This window comes from Bombus affinis, chromosome 13, assembly GCF_024516045.1.
Source record: "Bombus affinis isolate iyBomAffi1 chromosome 13, iyBomAffi1.2, whole genome shotgun sequence".
NCBI classification, from domain to species: domain Eukaryota; kingdom Metazoa; phylum Arthropoda; class Insecta; order Hymenoptera; family Apidae; genus Bombus; species Bombus affinis.
The window spans coordinates 10,610,371-10,630,409 of record NC_066356.1 but is presented as its reverse complement, the minus strand read 5'-3'; the positions used below and the strand labels follow the sequence as shown (position 1 = coordinate 10,630,409).

General features: G+C 39.2%; 2 protein-coding genes across 10 annotated transcripts; both read left to right on the top strand.

The window, feature by feature from the left end:
- The first annotated feature begins 84 nt into the window (after positions 1–84).
- Positions 85–5,466, top strand: LOC126923117 (uncharacterized). Of its 3 annotated transcripts, none has more exons than XM_050736238.1 (5): positions 85–351; positions 651–703; positions 958–1,029; positions 1,134–1,354; positions 1,424–5,466. In XM_050736238.1, the coding sequence occupies exons 1-5, from the start codon at positions 289–291 to the stop codon at positions 2,665–2,667; spliced, it is 1,653 nt and encodes a 550-aa protein (XP_050592195.1). In that variant the 5' UTR covers positions 85–288; the 3' UTR covers positions 2,668–5,466. The 3 variants fall into 3 exon arrangements, with proteins under 3 accessions (XP_050592195.1, XP_050592196.1, XP_050592194.1); XM_050736239.1 differs by having other exon boundaries at positions 102–351; positions 655–703; positions 958–1,038; XM_050736237.1 differs by having other exon boundaries at positions 107–351; positions 958–1,038.
- Positions 5,467–6,173: 707 nt separating this feature from the next.
- LOC126923107 (endothelin-converting enzyme homolog) lies at positions 6,174–16,105 on the top strand. Of its 7 annotated transcripts, none has more exons than XM_050736218.1 (13): positions 6,174–6,336; positions 8,972–9,085; positions 9,496–9,652; positions 9,995–10,222; positions 10,490–10,770; positions 11,041–11,139; positions 11,248–11,418; positions 11,656–11,804; positions 12,284–12,506; positions 12,610–13,069; positions 13,318–13,464; positions 13,640–13,779; positions 14,030–16,105. In XM_050736218.1, the coding sequence occupies exons 2-13, from the start codon at positions 8,972–8,974 to the stop codon at positions 14,204–14,206; spliced, it is 2,346 nt and encodes a 781-aa protein (XP_050592175.1). In that variant the 5' UTR covers positions 6,174–6,336; the 3' UTR covers positions 14,207–16,105. The 7 variants fall into 7 exon arrangements, with proteins under 7 accessions (XP_050592175.1, XP_050592174.1, XP_050592179.1 ...); XM_050736217.1 differs by having other exon boundaries at positions 6,201–6,576; XM_050736222.1 differs by having other exon boundaries at positions 6,202–6,576; positions 10,013–10,222.
- The last annotated feature ends 3,934 nt before the right edge of the window (positions 16,106–20,039 follow it).

Genomic DNA, 20,039 nt, shown 5'->3' with positions numbered 1-20,039 from the left:
CTGTGTGGTCGAACAATGTTCAATTGTAGGTAGGAAATGGTAACTGTTATACCTTTTGAGTAGCATCTGGTTTCTGGTTTAATTTATGTACTGTAGTTTAGTTTATTCATATTGGCAACCCTGTTTTCGATGACGTCATTGTAAAGTTCCGAAATTGAAATCAATAAGTGGTGTGCAATGTTGTGTGCACATGATAGTCGGACCGAAATGGTGATTATATCAAAACAATTTGTCAGAGTGTACGGTTTTTATTTATTGAGAACGAAGGTGTAAATATTCATTGAGAAAATGGTACGAAATACGAAGAGAAAGCTGGCGATATTCGTCGGAACGTCGAAGTGTTTGATATACGTGAGTGGATATTTTTCGTTTCGGCATGTTCGCTTTTGATGCCATTTAACAAGAAATATCAAACGAAAAGTTATTCTCTGTATTCTAAATTGGAGAAAATTCCTTTCGAAATGAAAGTACAGCGAGAAGTGGATTGTAACGTTCGATCGTTTGCTTCCTATTTTAACAAGATTTGCTCCTCGCTCCTATATTTCACAATGATCGCGATTATTTTGGTCTTAAGATTAATTTGTACAATTTACATCTGTGGATGTACGTTGTAAGTTGGTACACTATTTAAAACGTAATATTTGTTTCAGGCAGAAGCAAAGTATTGTGCCTCTGAAATGCCTGGAGAAACAAAATACTATGAGTGAGTTTCATACACGTAATTATGTTTATCTTTTAGTAAGTCAAAAGGGGGAACTTTTCTTTTTTTTTTTTTCTCAAATAATGAAACGAAAGACGACTAATGAACGTAATTAAAAAAAAAAAATGAGAGAGCTAATGAAAGGGGAAAGAAAGAGGAAGAAGAAGAAGAAGAAGATGGAAGAAAGGAAAGAATGTTCAGAGAGGAAGAGAAAGATGGGAAGAAGGAACGTGTAATTACATGTAAATTCATTTTAGGTGTTCTAGAACCGAATATTGTTGCGGTATTGGTTGTTGCGTGTCACCAGGACTACATTTTCATCATTTATGGTATTATTGGTGCGCAAAACAATTTCACAGATCATTCTGATCGACACCTCTAAAGAAGATACAACATTTTTACAATATTCTCACGATTTTTTGTCGTTCGTTAGGATATTGGTAATAATTATGTTCCTGGTATGCTCCGGTGGTGGCTGGTGGTATCGATATTGGTTACAAGGAAGGTACAGAGCGGCTGCATCGGCTATTCCGACTAGAACTACGAACGCGCGAGCCCAAAGTTCTCTTCGAGGTTCAACGTGTCAAGGGCAGAGGGCTCGTATTACGTACAATTCTGCGAGAAACACTGTATTATTGCATCGTATGTGGAAAGGCGAGTGTACATTTGTCTGGTAAATAATTGCGGCGTATTCGATGTTGATCAATTTATTTGTGTTCTTAGGTCCTCAAAGAAACGGAGCGATGCCCGCTTACACCGGTAATGCGACAACATCGGGCCATTATCAGAACATGAGCGTTATGTTGAACGATGCGAACTGTCCGTACTACCAATTATATGGTCCACCTCCAAGCTACGAAACTGTGATAGCTCAAACACGTGGTAAGGTATCAAACGCGACGTCACCGGAATCGACGAGCGCGCGATCGAGTTCGTTCGTTGCGCCAGCGAATTCGAACGTGTCCCAATGCTTCTCTTATACTTGCAATTTCTCTACGAGATTGAACAACAGTCTGGATCAAAACACGCAGTACTCGAGTGGCGGTACGAGTTCTCGGCAACTCGAAGGCCGAGAAGGTATTCCATTCGCGCATTTCCCACCGTATTGCGCCGTCGCGGACGGAAGTACGAGGCAAAATGTATGCATTCCTTTCGCCTATCAGGAACAACCGTTCGTTTCTAGAGATACCTTTAACCCTCTGTATCAAGCTAGTTCCATACACTGTGTTCCGTATCCAATGGACAAATCGTCAGACACGTCGGATCCAGAGAATCAAAGTTACCAAGTGTCGAACGTCGAAAGGTATGCGATGGTAAATGTCGATTGTACGGCTGGTAGTAGCAGAGAGCAAGGTATTTGGCAGTCGGACGATCGTTCAACGTCCAAAGTACGCGGTAGCCAAGTAAACGGAGATACGGACGATAGTATAGAGAAAAATCTGGGAGAACAACGAGAAAATACATCGATGGTAAGAGGGGCGGCGGGCTCGGCTTCTCCGCTTAAAATCGAAGAGAATCAGTCGGATGATTCGAAATCCGTGGATTGGTTGGAAAATTTCGATTCCGAGTCGGCAAAGAGTCGTCGAGTGTACGGCGGTTCTTTAAAGGCAAGCGGCAGGTACGCCGATAAAGAAAGATGCGAGGAATATTCCGTTCAAAGGGCTTTCTCGAGAATTTTGCCCCATTCCTGTGATGGACTTATCAACACAGAGCCAGCTACAGCTACATCTGTCGATGTATCCCATAACGTAAGCTCTTTGGAAGAGAGAGCCGACGTTAGTGCGAGTTCTTTTCAATCAAATCCATCCAATAATGTGATATTAGAGCGTTTCGGTTCCGACGGCGCGTCTTTCTCGATGGAAAATATCGAGAAACTTGAACAGTCTCATTCTCGTCTCGTAAATACTAGTACAAATTCTGATCTTGAAAGTAAATTTAGATTAGACAGATCGAAATCATTGGACTGAGCAGTTATGGAATACTTTGCTATCGTACTACGCGTATATGTAGTGCTTATTCTTCTACACGTTATTGATTCACGCGTATTTGTGTACGATCGTGTTAGCCCGAAATCGATCGTGTTAACGATTTATCTTATAAAGTTTTCCTGTAATCGATATAACGAAACGAAGAGAGCGTCGCGGTATTATATGTTCTCCTTTTTAAATACGAAACTTGTCGAGTTTCGGATTTAAGGTTGATCGTTTATCGAACGACAAACAACGCTTAATCTATCGTTTGTCTATATTCCAATATACATTCCATATACTATTATTATCCTGTCTTTTTCGCTCCTTATACGTATATGTGTATAGCTATGCGCCAGATTCTCGTATTCGAACAAGAGGCTCACGGGACCATATTTGACACTGTTCAGTTTGTCTCGATTATTTATCGGTTACGGGATAATTTGTTATCTACTAACAGTCGTTAGTACAACGCAATAACGCGTGACTCGATTGGATCTCGTTTTTTACGATACCTGATACTGCCAGATACTGTCCTGTTCGCTCGAACGATGGCTCCGAGCTGTAAACGTTAATCGGTTAACAAATATTCGATTATATTTGTATCCTTTTTCCTTCCTTTTACGAACGAGCTCAACCAATTCCAATTACGCACAAGGGCGTCGCTCGGCGCTGTTCTTAATCGTCCTACGTAAACGTATCGGTATGCCAATAACACGTTAGCACACCTTTTTCTAATCTTCGCACGAAACGTCGTACTTTACAATGCCACCGAACAGTTTCTAATTCTAATTATTAGGTTAAACGTTATTATAGACTATTTCGTATGTCGTATTTTCAACAGAGATATTACAAATCAAGATGGTGTTTGACGAGATCGGTTCTATTCCCTCTTTCGAACGGAGGAGCCGCGTAACTTGCTTTCCGATTCGATCGAACACCATTTACGTGTTGCGTATTTCTTTCATGTGCACGCGAATACAATTCCGTGAACGTTTAAGGATTTTTCGTCGATATCCTTCAAAATGCAGCAACTCGATCTACGTGTAACACGTTACTAATTTTAAGATACGCATATGCTACGAAAGAGTTTCTCTTATTATTGCTTTGTCAGATGGGATCGGAAGAACGAGAGATGTACGTTACCGCTCACAGGTATCTGAATATTCTAGTCAATTTGTACGAACGGTATACATTACGCCTTCTAACGATAGAACCACCCAAAGTCGTTTAACTTTTATATTTTATGCCAAATATTTGTAAACATTAACGCAACAAGAAACGACGTACATCGCGTTTGAACTTGCTATTTTTTAATTAAATTATATTCTTGCGCAAAAGTGTTCGGATATTTTTGAGCGATAGTACATACACGTGTGCGTGCGTGCGTGCGTGTATGATTGCGTCTGTTTGCTGCGTTTGTTTGCAAGCAAATGGCTGGCCGATGACGGCCGACAGGCTAAAAGGAGATGTTTGAGGATATAGACTAAGCTAAGGATGCGAGGACGGAGTATGCGATGGTACGAAACGCGAGAAATCCAGTGAAAAGTCAAATCTCATAGAAAAATTACACGTTCGAATCCGAGTTTACGGATTACGATATCTCGCAAATGTCTTTCTTTTTACTTATCGGTTATTGTTCTTCTCAATTTATACGTAGAACGAATCGCGCGAACCAATGTCACTGACGGTATGAAAAGTGGCAAGGTCGGACAAATGATAAACCTGACAAATCACATTTTTATAGAGAATCGATTTTTATATTTGGTACGCTTTCTCAGACTTTGTGTTCCCGTTACCTTGTCGACCACTTGACAAAATTATTAATAACGTAAATCAGGTGTGTTTAGTATTAACGAAATCAAAGTACCGTACTATTCGTCTCCTATCATTGAACAACGTCATGGATTTATCATTTGTTTTCAAGAAGCTTGTATCTTCTCTTCTCTTTCGTTTACGTTCGTTTCATTTCACAAGACACTTTTCTTGTTGGCCAGCAAACAACGAGAAAATCAACAAAAACGAACTTATTATCGTATCCTTCCCACGATCTTGAAACGAGAAAGCACGTTTGCCGCGGATAGATGGAACGGTTTAGGCAAGTTTGTCCGACGACAGCTGCGCGTCGGAATTGCAGTTATTTTCGCAACACGACGAATGCAGTTGAAAGCAGTAGTCGCCTTGACGTACCATCGCGTTTGTAAGTTTCTGATTCCAAAAGTTTTCGATTGTAACAGCGGTCCAAAGAAAACAGTGTACGTGCCAATAACGAGTCCGTTAGATAAGGTAATGTCGAGTAGGGCAAGTCGATCGATCTCGTAACAAAGGAGAAATATAATGATATATATATATATATATATGATATATATCATATATCATATATATTATATATATATATTTAGTATTATTAATTAAAATTATATATAATTAAATAAAAATTACATACACAAAACGCGTGCGTATGCATGCATAATTATTTTTTGTAATCGATCCAAATGGACGAGCTATTTTAACAGTCCGATTAAATAAAACGCTAATTAAATAACGCATAAGGTATAAAGTAACGTGGCCAGTTACTATCGTTCCGGATTACGGGGGTCTTCTATAGATTCAGGAAACACTATATTTTGCGTGCGTGCGTAGCCTGCGTGTTATAGCTTTAACGATCGATAACTAGTCCGAATGATCACTTTCACCGTAACGTGCAATCATGTTCGTATTAATATACTGTAAGATATATTGTACCTCACGAAAAGGGTTGTCTTTGCTGAAATAAAGACAAAATATTTATTCACGTAAGAGGCTTTTAAAGTCGACCGATTGAATTTCCAAATTTCATTTGTGCAAACCAACGAGAATCGAGCAAAAATGGAGTATCGTTTCGAACGTGTTACAAAGTCGTAGTAATAAGTTGTTCATTTTTCAGTATCGAATCTCTGCCTTTCTTTCTCTTCCGCTAAATGCAATTTAGATATTACAGTTGCCTGCTCGTTCATACCAATTACACGGATCTTTGTTCGAATCACGTGTTTCCATCGAATCTCTCGCCCTTCGTACATCGAATATTAACTTCGAATATTAGCATCATCTCAAGTTATGTTTTCCAATTTCCATGGTTTACACGTCCAAATCGTTCCCTTGAATTGTGTTTGTAGACGTGTAAAGTTATTGTTACCTGCATGATAATGCGTTACCGATTGCGCAAGAGGCAAATTAATTCAATCTCTAGTGAATATATACATATATAGAGAGAGAGAGGGGAGAGAGAGAGAGAGAGAAGGAGAATAAACGGAAACAAGAGTAGGTTTCGTAGGAACCGGTATGTTCGCGTGATATGCGATTGATTGGAAAAGTACAACGATACGTTTTTTTTTTTTTTTTTTTTTTATCAAATTCGCAGAGATAGAGAGGAATTGGAAAAGGATTACTATAATTAGATTAGGATGGTAAACGGCGTAGTTACCGGCACGAGGCGACGCGACGGTAAAAGATGGCAGGTGCACTGAGGCTCGGAGGAAATCAATATTGAGAGAAGATAGGTAGAGGGGTTGAGGTGCGTCGAAGCATCCCCATAAGGGAGAGCGACGGAAAGTTAGGAACGCCGATATAGCGGCTGGGCCGAGGAAAACGCTGGAAAATGTCATAATCTCGAGGACTATAGTTTCGAGGGTATAGTTTCGAGCAATACCTCTCCTCTACTTGATTTTCTATCCATTTGTCTTCTTCTACTGAGTTTCTCCACCTCTATTCCGCTCCATAGCACTGTCTTTCCCTCTTCTCCCTGCTTGTCGGAAACCCTCTCGTCGTCGGAGCTAGGATTCGTCCTCGGCAGAGTGAATCGATAAATTTGTAAGTGATAGTGCGCGAATTGGTGATTACGCGATCGTGTCGGGCAAGATGTCGGTGAAGGTGAGTGATTGTACGCGTTAAAAATACAGATGGGGAGAAAGTTGGTCCGAGTTGGATGACACGGCTGAACTTGGATCGAATCGATTCCATCGATGCTGGAAACACGGTCCACCGGCTCCTCCTTACGTTTTACCTTGTTTCGTCCTTCTGAATGTTAACGTCGTACTTATATATCATTATATAGCTGCAGTTGAAGACGCAAAGATAGAACCTGCGGATCTGTTTGGATTATGAATCGCATATTCTAGTCCTGAATTTCGTGCAAGACGAACGTGTGCACAGTAAACATAATCGATCACCGATGTTATCTTGCGTATTATCGTATGCCTGTATGTATATGGTACGCGCGCGAGTCTGAATAATGTTTCTCTCGTTATCGCTTGATAATACTATGTCACTGATACGTTCTATTAGTATCGTACGACGCGCAGAAATACGCAGTATAAAAGGTAATATCAAAATTATCGTGTTGCACAACTAGTGAGACCGAGTAATCGTGTGTACAAGACTCTCGTAACAAATACGATTCTTGTTGAATTTGTTAACCTTTTAGATAATAATACTCAGAATGTGGTGGAATCGATATCGTAAAAAGCAATCTGTATGTTCGCTTTAATACCTTATTTGAAACGAATGAAGTTGAACAGAAATTAGAGAAAGATTTTTACGAGCCGTCCAATTGTCAGACTTTTATATCGATGTTTAAGCTGGAAAGTGGTTACGTCGAACGGTGGTTGCGGACGAGCTGTGTTCGCCATACAATTGTTTTAAAAGGGAAACGACTGGCTAGCTCTTTTTCTTCAAACGCGAGTGTCGTGAACATAGCGGAACACAATGCGAGACGAAAAGCATTCTAATCGTATTAACGAGGCTACAAGTGTCTATTTCCTGCTAGGAGGTCAGAGACGAAACAAGCAACTCGATTGTAGACGCGTGCGCGCGCTTCTTCAGATCCTCATGTTTGCACGCGTGCAGTTGCCGCGTGCAACCAGCTTGCAGTTTTAACACGAACGTTCGTCGTGTTTCTCTCACAAAGTGTCTCTCATCGTTGCTTCTCTTTTCCGTCAACCATTGTTTGATCTCGCTTTCGTTTAAGGAAAACCAGATTTTCGGTCAGTCGGAACCTGTTAAGCCAATATTATTAGACTGCGGATATTTATGCAAATTCACATTTTTATGAACACGATCGAAGAAATGAAACTTAATCCGAAATTTGTTTCGAGTCTTGTAAATAGCGTAGCGAATATTTCCGATGTTTTATGCATGTTTACACGTTTAGTGCAAATTTCCCATGTACATTTCTATTAATTATACGTCAGGTAACGAAAGACGACTGTTCGCGTTGTAATTTCATTCGATGCTCAGCTTGATCTCGATTTGAATTTCGTTGCCATAAACAAAGCAAGTAGGAAGCTCACAGTATGTACACAAAAATAATCGAATACTCGTAGAAACATTTTACGAGCGTATTAAGCGTGTTATGCGAAACATTGCAAAGTTTCAATAACATTTTGTTTGTTATAGAATAAAATTAGTAAGATTGAAAAATAAATATAAACCCTGTGAACAATTATACGACGGTTTTAACGCACGATGAAAATTCAATTTAATAAATCTTATATCGCACTCCAGATTTTGTACACCGATGTGCGTATATTGTTTTTACTTTCGTTTTTGAAATGGTGACATTGGAAGCTTTCCTCGTTGTTGGAATATCGGCGTGCGTAATGTAGCGTAATTGCGAATATTATACAAATTGCTGTTAAATTGGAGGATATCGCGGGGTATCGAATATATGTGGTTACTGATTCTATTCAATTCCATTCGTAGATAAAATTAAAGTCGATGATTTCAGTATGTTTAATCTATACACGATTTCTGACCAACAATCGTATTTTTCGTCTAATTTCCAATGCGAAAGCCAGGTATTTGTTTCGATTTAAGGCTCGCTCGGCGTTATGTATTTTTAGTTTTAGTCTAAAAATGTATCGCTACGGGCAATTTCACCACTGAATTTTCACATTGCCGCCTCTTCTGTGTCGTTCCAAGCACTTATCCGTACTTTCTCGATCAATTCACGTTTCTAATTTGTAACGCGATGTTTTCATTCGTTTCGATTCGATTCGATTTACTGCGAGACTTTTTGAAAAAGCTTTGCGAGTAATTAATTACATTATCTGGTATTCGATAGCTATTGTGTAATAACAAGACTGGTTTGACGTTATTTTATCTTCGGTAAAGTCGTTCCGTGTCAGCGCTTATAGAAAAAAGTATCGTTTGCCCCTGCACACTGACGTCCCTATCTATGACGAATAAGAAGAAAATTTAGCAACTATAAAATGTATTTATGTCTCTAGATGACGATGTTTCAACTTATTTATGGGTCTTGTCTTAGATGATGATGTACAAGCAGGCCGAGTTCGAGGACGAGGACAGCAGTAGCATTGGTTCCGTAGCTTTGAACAGTGAAGGCATCAGCACGTCGGCCACGCACATCAGATACAATTCGGTTGGTTTCTGCACGAAAGTGAAGCAATTTAATCGAGAAAATAAAGTGCTCGTACACACGTAGCTGCAAGATTTCAAGTCAGCCATCGATAGATATTCGCGATTAAGGCGCGTAACGCGAGTTACGAGCTACGATTCTAACGTTATAATGATAAGTTTGCGAATAATAGTGCAGGAGCTTGAGAATAATTTACACGTTGTTACATACGACACACCGTGGCTCTAACGTGGTACAAGCGAAGTTAGAGAGATTCTGTTGCTCGAAACAAGACGAAAATAAAAGACAGCGAAATAGTAATGTTTGTTTTTGAGAAAATCGCGTTTCAGAGCTTCCCGATTTTACTTGCACCATTTTCGAGACACGCTGTAGCCATGTCTGTATATCTATTCGTATGTATTTTTCGTATTTAGGGAATCTCGTTGTGGAGAGCTAGGAGCTTGCTCGAAAGATGTCTTTTTATCATTTGCGTGGGCCTTTTGTTCATGGTCGTGATGCTGTCGATAATCATCAGCAGCAAAAACGGCTGGGAAGAAGCGCAAATACTTCGTGTCACTTCGCACGAGGAAGGTAAGCTGTGCAACGACGATTCTGAAACGTTAGGTCGTTGGATAATATACCGTAACGTAACATCACTACACGAATCGATATCGGTACTGTATAAAAGTCTTAGGTCACCTATCATAGCGATCTCGTAATGACGATTATATTTTTAGACGATATTCTTGTATGGTTTTAACAAAAACGAATCTCCAGTTATTGCTGTCCTTATCGTGTTACATCTTTGTTCTCCCACGCTCGTAGATCGTAAATACCGTGAAATCAGTAAAAGAAAATGAACGGTCTGTAACTTGTGTATCGTTAATCTGTTAATAGGTGTTATTGGTTGATGAATTATTATTTTTCGAAAAGTGGTTGATTTTGTTTTAGATGGTACACACTGTTTAACCGAGCACTGTGTCACGGTGGCTGCTTCCATTATAAATAGCATAGACCATTCGGTCGATCCATGTAACGATTTTTACGAATACGCGTGCGGTGGTTGGATCAAGAAGAATCCCATACCAGATGGAAACAGCATGTGGGGAACGTTCGATAAGTTCGAGCAAGACAATCAGCTGGTTATAAAGAATGTTCTTGGTAAAAAAAAGTGAACCCTTCGTAGGTTTCTGGTAATCAAGGAGCTTTTTGGAAAAAGGGTCTATAGATTGTGTTAAACGTATACCTATATATATATACACACACACACACACACACACACACACAGGGTGTTTCGAAACGTCGAGGTCAAATTTCACGTTACTTTTTTACAGAAAGCGCCTCGATCATAAAACAAAAATCTGTTGAAACTCCCACTCTGACTCGCTCTGCCTCTTCTACCCTTCATTTTTTTCTCTTTTAACGTAGAAAAGCCGTTCGCCGAAATGAAATCAAAGGCCGAGAAGAAAGCAAAATATTATTTCCTCTCGTGTATGGACGCAAACGACACGATCGAATCGCTTGGCGCGAAACCAATGCTGGACTTGTTGGATTCTATCGGTGGCTGGAACATTTCTGGGAAATTTAATCTAAGCGAGTGGTCGTTGCAAAACAGCATGCATATTCTGCAAAATGTTTACAATATGGATGGTTTATTTACGTGGGCGGTAAACGAAGACGATCGAAATAGTAGCAGGCACATTATACAAGTAAGATACCAGGATGGATCTTTCAAAAATCCAATTGGAAATAATTCTATTGAAATCTCGCCAAAATATACGTGCAATATGCAGAATTTATCACGTAAAAAACGCTATAAATTTTCCAAACAACTGCATATAATTACATAACGGTATAATATATTAGCATGTAATATATCATAAAGTATATTACGATAACACGATAATATAGTGTATAATGACCTATACATATGTATATGTATAATACAATTATTGTACGAAACGATTTACACTTTCAAGATCGATCAAGGAGGTTTGACGCTGCCAACCGCCGACGATTACCTGAATGTCACCGAACACAGTAAAGTGTTGGCTGCGTATTTGGAATACATGACGAAGGTATAATGGCATTGATTTACGTTTCGTTTATCTCGATTCCATTGTTTTTCGGCACCTTGTAATCTTGTAACCGGTGAATCGAGTACAGGTACTCGTACACGTTTGCAGATAGGCGTGCTGCTTGGCGGAGAGAAGAATTCGACCAGAAAACAGATGAACGACGTGATAAAGTTTGAAACGGAATTGGCGCGGATCATGACACCGCCGGAGGATCACCGAGATAAAGAAAAGCTTTACAATTTGATGTCTTTGGATGAATTGCAAAATAACGCGTCTTTCGTAAGTATTTCGGATCGCGTTTCCACCACGTTCCTTTCGTGCTTCTGTCGCAGTTTTGTCGTGAAATTATTATGTTCGCAGTTTCGATAAATTCAGTAGATTCTCGATTAACCGAACGTCTCTATACAAACGGTATGAGGCAGTAAAGAAAAGCAAACGTTATCACGAAGATATAAGTCTCTTGACGGAGGTCCTACTGTATCTTTATTATCTTTGTAACCGTTCGATTAATTTTAGATGTCCTGGGTAGACTATTTTCAAAATGCCACGCAGCTCGTTAACAAAAAAGTAACCGGCCAGACAAAGATCGTGAACTTTGCTCCAGAATATTTCGTTAAATTGTCTAAGCTGGTATTAGAGTACAACAAAACGAACGATGGGAAAGTGTAAGTATTTTCTAGAAAGCCTACGCTGGTTATCACGTATCCTGTCATTCTCTTTTTACTTTTTGGTAGGGATGGGACCGTTCGAAGCCTCGAAAACCCTCGAAACTCGAAACTTCGTAGTATTTTCGGAACCTTTCAACTCGAAACTTTATGCTATTTATGTCATTTGAAACTCCCGATATCCGGGCAATAATTTATATAAATATTCTTATTTATCTAATAATGAGTCAATTGGCTTTCTGTTTACACTTTGGGGCTCGTTTCGATTAGTACGATTTCGCGATAATTTGATTTTCTCAAAGCAAAATTTGTCTTTTAGGAATTTACAGATTTTAGCAAAACAGACGGTCTCGAGAACTGACAAAAGTTTCGTATTTCGTAAATCTACGAGTTAGGTTTCGATCCATCTCTACCTTCTACCCTTCGACCTTCTTCTCTTTTTACTTTTTCTCTTTCTCTTTCTCTTTTCTCCCAAACAGGATACTGAATAATTATCTGGTTTGGCAAACCGTGAGATCTTTAACCGCCTGCCTGTCGAGACCGTTTCGCGACGCTTACAAGGGGCTGAGGAAAGCTTTGATCGGTTCGGAGGGCCGCGAGGAGCAATGGCGTTATTGCGTCAGTGATACGCATAACTCGATGGGTTTTGCGATCGGTGCGATGTTCGTTAGAGAAGTTTTCCATGGAAAGAGCAAACCCATGGTTAATTTACACTCAGTATCTTTCAATGATGATAGATATGCGTGCTCTGAGGAGCACGCGCTGATACAATGTCCACTTTAAATGGCGATCTAATCGATTGCAGGCGGAGAAGATGATCGATCAAGTGCGCAAAGCTTTTATCAAGAATCTGAAAAATCTCGATTGGATGGACGCGGAAACGAGAAGGAAAGCTGAGGAGAAAGCAAACGCGATCACCGATATGGTCGGCTTTCCTGATTTTATTTTACATCCAAATGAACTCGACGAACGTTACAAGGACTTAGTAGTTAAACAAAACGAATACTTTCAAAATAATATACGGGTGAATAAGTATAATTTGCGAAAAAATCTAGAGAAGCTCGATCGGCCTGTGAATAAAACTACTTGGATAATGACACCTCCCACGGTGAATGCTTATTACTGGCCTACGAAAAATCAGATGGTTTTTCCCGCTGGTATCCTACAAAGTCCATTCTATGACATGGAGAATCCTAATAGCTTGAATTTTGGTGGTATAGGAGTAGTTATGGGACACGAACTGACCCACGCATTCGACGATCAAGGTATGACGTATTCTCAAATGTTTCTACGGGAGTAAAGCAGAACCCCATTTATCCGAACAAGGCGGACAATACACGTTCGTACGATTGAGATTGCGCTCGACCTTTTCGAATGGCAAAGGCCTAGCCGTAAATTTGTATAGCTGAAATTGAGCATGGCAATTTGTTCGTATAAACGTTGTATTTTCGTTGTATTTTCATTTTGATTTTATTTGATTCGATGCGATCGACTATTGATCATTTCAAACTAGGAAGAGAATACGACTTGCACGGAAACTTGCATCAATGGTGGAACAACGCTACGATAGAGAGATTCAAAAATAGAACAGAGTGTTTCGTGGAACAGTACAGCAATTTTGAGATACATGGTCGACACGTAAACGGACGGCAAACTTTGGGTCAGTTACAGTTATTGGACTACGGATATATGTATATATGTGAAAATTCATATTTTTACAGATACAACTGAACAAGTAGAATATAGTTAAAAGATTATGCATTTTTGCGTTTTTAAATTTCTTACAAATGTGTAAAAATTCGCGGTTTAACGATATCCCAATCGTTTTCTTCTAGGAGAAAATATCGCGGACAATGGTGGTCTCAAAGCAGCGTATCACGCGTATCTTTCAACGCCGAGAAGCTACAAAGATCAACTACCTTTACCCGGTCTTAATTTGACGCATCGACAATTATTTTTCGTGAATTTTGCCCAGGTAAATTGTCGTTATCTTAACGGTTATCTTATATCCATGGCTTCTACAAAATATTGTCAACTATATTTTTGGATTTGACGGCATATTTTCGTTTTTAACTATCTAAAGTATTGCTCGATAAATCTCCATCTGTGATTTTCAAGTTTAATCATCTTCGCCGATTAACGAACGAAAAAAATGCGTATTAAGGGATTAAGTTAAAGAAAGAAGCGCGGCTGGGATGAATTGAAAAATAATTTATTGTTACCAGGTTTGGTGTTCCTCCGTCATGTCCGAGGCGATAGCTCTTCAAATCGAGAAAGATTCCCATTGTCCACCAAAATACAGAGTGATAGGGTCACTCTCGAACCTGCCGGAGTTCGCGTCTGAATTCAACTGTCCCGAAGAATCGCGAATGAATCCGATTCACAAATGCGAAGTGTGGTAATGCATCGTCTCTCTGGATTGTCTGTGTCAATGTGGAACTTGTGTTGTTCAACCTCATCGCCGGTATATCACGAAAACGAGTCGTTGTAAAAGTTGAAACCTCTCTCGCTTCTGTCCGTGGAGCAACTGTCTCTTCCTTCGACGTTTTCATCTTTATTCGCTTACAAGTTGAGAGTAGCGAGTGAAGCGAACGAGAAGAAGCAAAAGTTATGCGTGGTTTGCTAGCGATCTGTTGCAAATGCATGAAGCGCGAACCTTTCACGAATAAAAGAAACGTCGAAGAGATAGAAGCGACGAGCACAACGAATTCCGTTGCGACCACGTGATTTTATCCGGTATGAAATGTTAAACGTCCATGTGCTGATTCGCACTGCTGATTTATTCGAAGACGTCGGAATCACAACGAGTCGAGCATACGCGAGTTCAAATGCATTTTTAGTAAGCGTCGAACGAGTGTAATTTCAATAGGATCGTGTCACTTTTGAGATTTCGTAATTCGAATAAATCAAACATCGATCGAAGGTCGGCTTATGCGCGTTCAATGTATCGATCCTTTTGTTTGAAAAAATCGATTAAGCCAGCTCTGAAGCTGGATTAGAAAGGCACTAGGACCATTATACGAATCGTTAAATTTCCTTATACGACTATTCGAAATGCGTCACGACGCGCCAATGTGTTTTTCATTAAGAAATTAATTCACTGTGGTTCATCGTGATCACTGGGGACGATTTAATCCATCGAACCAACTGACCGACCAACTTGATCGACATAAACGAAAGCGCGCATTTCTACGTGATAAGTGATTTTTCACTTTTATACTTGAAATCAGTATTATCAGTTCGAATCGTACGATTCGAGTAAATATCAATGATGTTACACGTTGCATACATAACACGTTTAATATGCTTGTATATACCTGCAGAATATAAAGACGCATTCATATTACCATCCAATTGACACAGTGTATTGTTCCTACAAGCAACGAGCAGAAATTTTTAAAAAGTGAAAGGAGACATAAGCGAGGAAACAGTTTATTCAGTTGGAACTTTTCTTCTCCGTTCTGTTCGTGTTGAAGAAGCGATTCTCACCGATCTCGATGAGCCATGGCGATTATAAACGGCACATTGCTGTAATTTCTGCAGGCAGGAAGTTAAGCTCTAGCGTTAAGCTTAAGAAATTTAATTTTCTAAACAAACTACATGCTATATAGTTATACATAGGATAGAAACAGTATGTCGAGCAAACGAGTGCAATTCAAAATATTGTTACGAACGTTCGAGCAAATATTTCTTTATGTGTATACTTTTTGTCATATGAAATTCCATAGTTGAACGAATGTTTTCTTAATCTTTAACAAGCGCCAGCTAGTACAGTCCTTGGTCGTCCAAGCAGGTGTTTAAAAATTGAATATTTTAAAATCAACTGTCTATTGATGTTAAAAAAAAAAAAGAAGAAGAAAAGAAAACATGGGAATGGAAGCAAAGTTGGGAACATTTAAAACTATCAGGAAAATAAGTATAATTTAAACATGATCTAATATATCATGAATCTTCACGAATTTTCTGATGTTCGTTCAACTATCGAACGAATATTCGTAATTGATAAAAGAAAGGCGATTATCGAGAAATGTTGTATATTTCGTGCTCGACAAATTTCCTTTGTCCTCGTTCAATGACGATTAAAAACGTAAAGTTGACGACAGTTGTCTGTTGTGTCTTTTGCGTATCTACATACTATACGAAGGAGTGCGAGAAGAATCGACAAACGATTTCGTGCGTCAAACAAGAAGTCTTTGAAAATCGACGATTATGTCAGCCATTATAATATTATATAGTATTTGAAATCATATATTTCTTAACGACGCACGTGTAAATCAAATAAAGGACAAATTAAATAATGATACGAAGATTTTATTAATTGCAGGGAAGAAGGATGCGATACGAGAGATTTCTCAAGTTTTCATTTCCTTTGGTTTCTTCTTCCTTTCCTATGAACCATCGAATTTACACCGAAGATTAGCACGCAAAAACGATATTTTGAGAATTTAACAGGGGAATTCTGAATTTCACATTGGATTCTCGACTTACTTCGTCAAGAAAGTAATAGAACTACTGTCAGTCAAATTGTTTCTTCAGCTTGTTTCTTAAATTGGTAAGTATTCGCATCTCGCTAACGATTTGTATAAATAGAAAGTACATACGTAGTTTTTGTATCTGTTACGAGAAATGCAACAAGTTCTAACGCTAAAGAAATAATTATTTTCTGAATTTTTTGTTTTATCGCAATGTCAAAGAGTTAACAGTTTCGCGATTGTCAAATTTCTTCAAGTAGGACTTATCAGCAACGAAAAAGACGCGCGAACGATATTCTCGGTGTCTATCGCTCATGGTCAACGCGTATACCGCGATACGACCAGTAATAAGTTTAAGAAAGGTTTACATTTGGCTCTCGTAAGTATTTGAATACTTGCTGTGGAAAATTTTCATGAACATTTTAACATAAAACTAAAACCTAGAAAGCCCACTTAACAATAAAGATTTTTTCCTGTTTTCCTTCAGCCTAAGAAATTCTCCAATGATGCGATACGATCGAAAACACAAGAGCGTTAAGAAACGTAAATCTTCTACTCCTGATTCCATGGGAACGAATCGGGTCGCAAGAAAATTAGTAGCAACTGTTTCGTTTTAAAACAAACCATGTTTTCTAAGCATGTGCTTATCGTGTTACACGCTGCTGAAATCTACTTTTTTGTAACCCGAGTATCGCTAAACAGCTTCCTATTACAATTTTCACATCAACACGTTTCAAATACATAAGTGATCGATTTCGTAAGCAACGAACGGATTATTTTAGGAGAAATTTTATAATTCACGTACGAAATCCATCGTTATTAACATTATCGAGATTTCACGCGCGGATCTTTATGTATTCATGGGAAATTTAATTCTGTTTCAGTCTGCGAACGTTTATACGCCAATCTGGCTGCTCTTTCAATCAGCAGAAAGGTTTTTCGATGTTGGGAATACTTTTTACCGTGTTCTTCGATCATAAGGAGGGCAGACAAGTACTTGTGCCTTTTGTCGCATTGGTTCGAGTTAATTTGAATTTCATAGCAGCCATCGCATAAAACGATATAGTGTGTACGCGTTGGAAGACCGTACGAGGAATCTGACCAATTTTCCGTGTACCACCTACACGCCGGTGGGTCAAAATACTCGTATGATTCATTCGTCTAGACAGGTATAAGTATAGTACCACAGGGAAAAGGGGTTGGTAGAAGGGAAGAGAAGATAGTGGAGGCGGGGGCTAGTGCGTGCACCGTAATAAAGGCGTTTCTTCGTCGAAAATGCAGAACGATTTACCGGAAAGCAGGACCGTCGGCTAGCCAGACTGTGATGAATGGACAGGCTCACGCATTACTTGGTAGTCACGGTGATTTATTCCAACACCTCCGGCTATTACATTTACAGTACTCGGATTACAATCATCTCGTAAGGTATTCCTTGATTATATTCTAACAAGCGTTTCCATCTCTACGATACTCGATGATACTTTACGAACCGTATGATACTTGAAAATCAAGAATCTCCAAGTTTATCCGAGCTGATCGGAGAACGAGATAGTTCGGGTAATCGAGCAGCTCCAATTATCTCGCTAGCTGTCCGTTCTAGTTTTTCTTATTAGTTGGGATAATAGGAGTTGGCCCGCCTTGCGCTATAATTCATCGATCAATAATATCGGTGAATCGACAGGTTACGAGCTTTCCTTCGCGATATGAATCGCGCGCCGTTTTCAGTCGGTGTGACGCGATCGTTGCTGATAAATCGAATTCGTTGAAATTCGACGGCCGTAGAACCGTGGCCAAAGAAGCAAAGATAAAACGCGTTCCCTACACCTAAACTTTTCGATATACAAGCAAGATCAAGGTTTAGCTGCGACGAGTAAGTGTAAAGTTTTGAAATCGATCGACTCGATAACCTTAGAATGTCCACGATATGATACCTTCACTGTATCGACTTTTCTCCAAGCCCGAGACTGTGTGAAATATAGCGAAATGTAGCGTAATACAGCGAGAACCTTGTATTTGTTGAGAGCGTTCATTGAGACGGCATGTTTATTCACGAGACGGAGTAGAAAACAAGCAGTGCGTCGGAACGAAACGTATCTGGCGATAAACCAGTTGCAATGTACACAGCGGAAAACGATACAGCATTACGGTTTCGTCCTCGAAAAAATCTACAACGTCCTAATAGATTTTCATTGTAGAAGATTCCATTATAGAATTCTAATTTTTGTTTAAACGCGATGATAGGAGAACGTTGAATGGAAAGGAAACTGCAATGCACGTCACGATGACGTTGAATTTATACAAATATTATATACATTTTACGCAATGTTCCTCTGTATAATTAAATTTTATATTTCTTTATTTCAACGGAATACGATTCCCATTGGGGTACAATAGAGAACAATATATACGCGATACACGTTCATACGTATTAGGTAATAAAATGCAATGTATTAGCTTCGTTTTAAATATAGACGTTTCACATACGACAACGTCGTTACAACGAACGAGCATTCGTGTTGAAAATGTTGAAACGTATGTAACGTAGATGCGGAGATGATTGGAGCTGTCGGTTGGGTAGCAACCAGGGAGGCTTACGGCACAGAGCAGAAAGGAAAGATTTCCAAAAGTAGCTCGTTAGCGCGATACACCAGGGAGAAAAAAGTGAAGGAGCAGGGATCGTTTTCTCGTCCCACCTGCTGTTATTGGTTTTGTTGGTACAAGTGTGGCTGCGATAGTACTGTGACAGCTCTCGATCAGCCCTCACAATGATAGACGACAGCAGCACCGTGTGTGGTATGTCACAGGGAACATGTGGACCACGTTCTACGATGGGTTTACGCGTTTCTGTAATCTCTTTGCCACTTGAATCTTATTTTCTTCGCGTTTCTCCGAACGTTCGTCACGATCACTTTCAACTAATCTCAACTCGATCTTGTTCGTGCTGAGAACGTGCAATGTTCACGTGTTTGTTGAAACGTAGAGTGCCAATAAAAGTTGAAAATGTTATTCGTAACGTACGCGATATATATACGTAAATATATATGTACGTAAAAGTACGAGGTAGTTTGAGATAAATAAAGACGACGAGAGAGAGAGAACCGATGCAGGTAAAATAATTTTTTAAAGTTAGTCCGACGTGTAGAGCGCGGTATGATCGTGATGCGGAGGAACGAGTGGTTGTAGAGATCTTCGTAAACCAAGTTGATTCTGTGGTTCCCTGGTGGTCGAAATCAAGATAAATATTATTATTATTATTATTGTATGTATAAAAATTTTCTATGGCAAATGGCCAAATACTTTTATCAGCTAGACAGTTGTATTACTTATAGGATAACGTAATAAAAATATAGCGGCACACGAGTCAACGGAAAATTCGAATCGGAAGAGACTCATATTGTTGTGCCTTGGAGTGTTAACGTTGTTTTGGTTTGTTAGGTTCAAAGGTAAACGAACTCCGGACAAAATATTATCGCTGTTATTTGTATCGTCAATCGGAGTCATATTCGAACTTTATATAATACCACCGGTCAATACGAATAGATAACGTACTCTCTAGGAAAATCATTATAGCGGATCCTGATAGCGAGTTATTACAGCGAATCATATAATATATATGTCATATAATATATATGTCATATAGTACGAATATCGAGCGTAAAAAGTTGAACAGTAGCATTGAGCGAGCGACGATTACGACCGGCGTACACTATCTCTGTACTTGTATTTGAAGCGATTTTATTATACACGAACTGTTACAATTTTA

What these genes read in the sequence shown, in the direction of transcription:
- LOC126923117 (XM_050736237.1), top strand. Translation starts at nt 289, where the DNA reads ATGGTACGAAATACGAAGAGAAAGCTGGCGATATTCGTCGGAACGTCG. An exon ending in GGAGAAACAAAATACTATGA is followed by an intron (nt 704 to 957) that starts GTGAGTTTCATA and finishes AATTCATTTTAG; the next exon opens with GTGTTCTAGAACCGAATATT. An exon ending in CATCATTTATGGTATTATTG is followed by an intron (nt 1,039 to 1,133) that starts GTGCGCAAAACA and finishes GTCGTTCGTTAG; the next exon opens with GATATTGGTAATAATTATGT.
- LOC126923107 (XM_050736215.1), top strand. Translation starts at nt 7,145, where the DNA reads ATGTGGTGGAATCGATATCGTAAAAAGCAATCT. An exon ending in GGTTATAAAGAATGTTCTTG is followed by an intron (nt 10,223 to 10,489) that starts GTAAAAAAAAGT and finishes CTTTTAACGTAG; the next exon opens with AAAAGCCGTTCGCCGAAATG. An exon ending in AAACGGACGGCAAACTTTGG is followed by an intron (nt 13,465 to 13,639) that starts GTCAGTTACAGT and finishes GTTTTCTTCTAG; the next exon opens with GAGAAAATATCGCGGACAAT.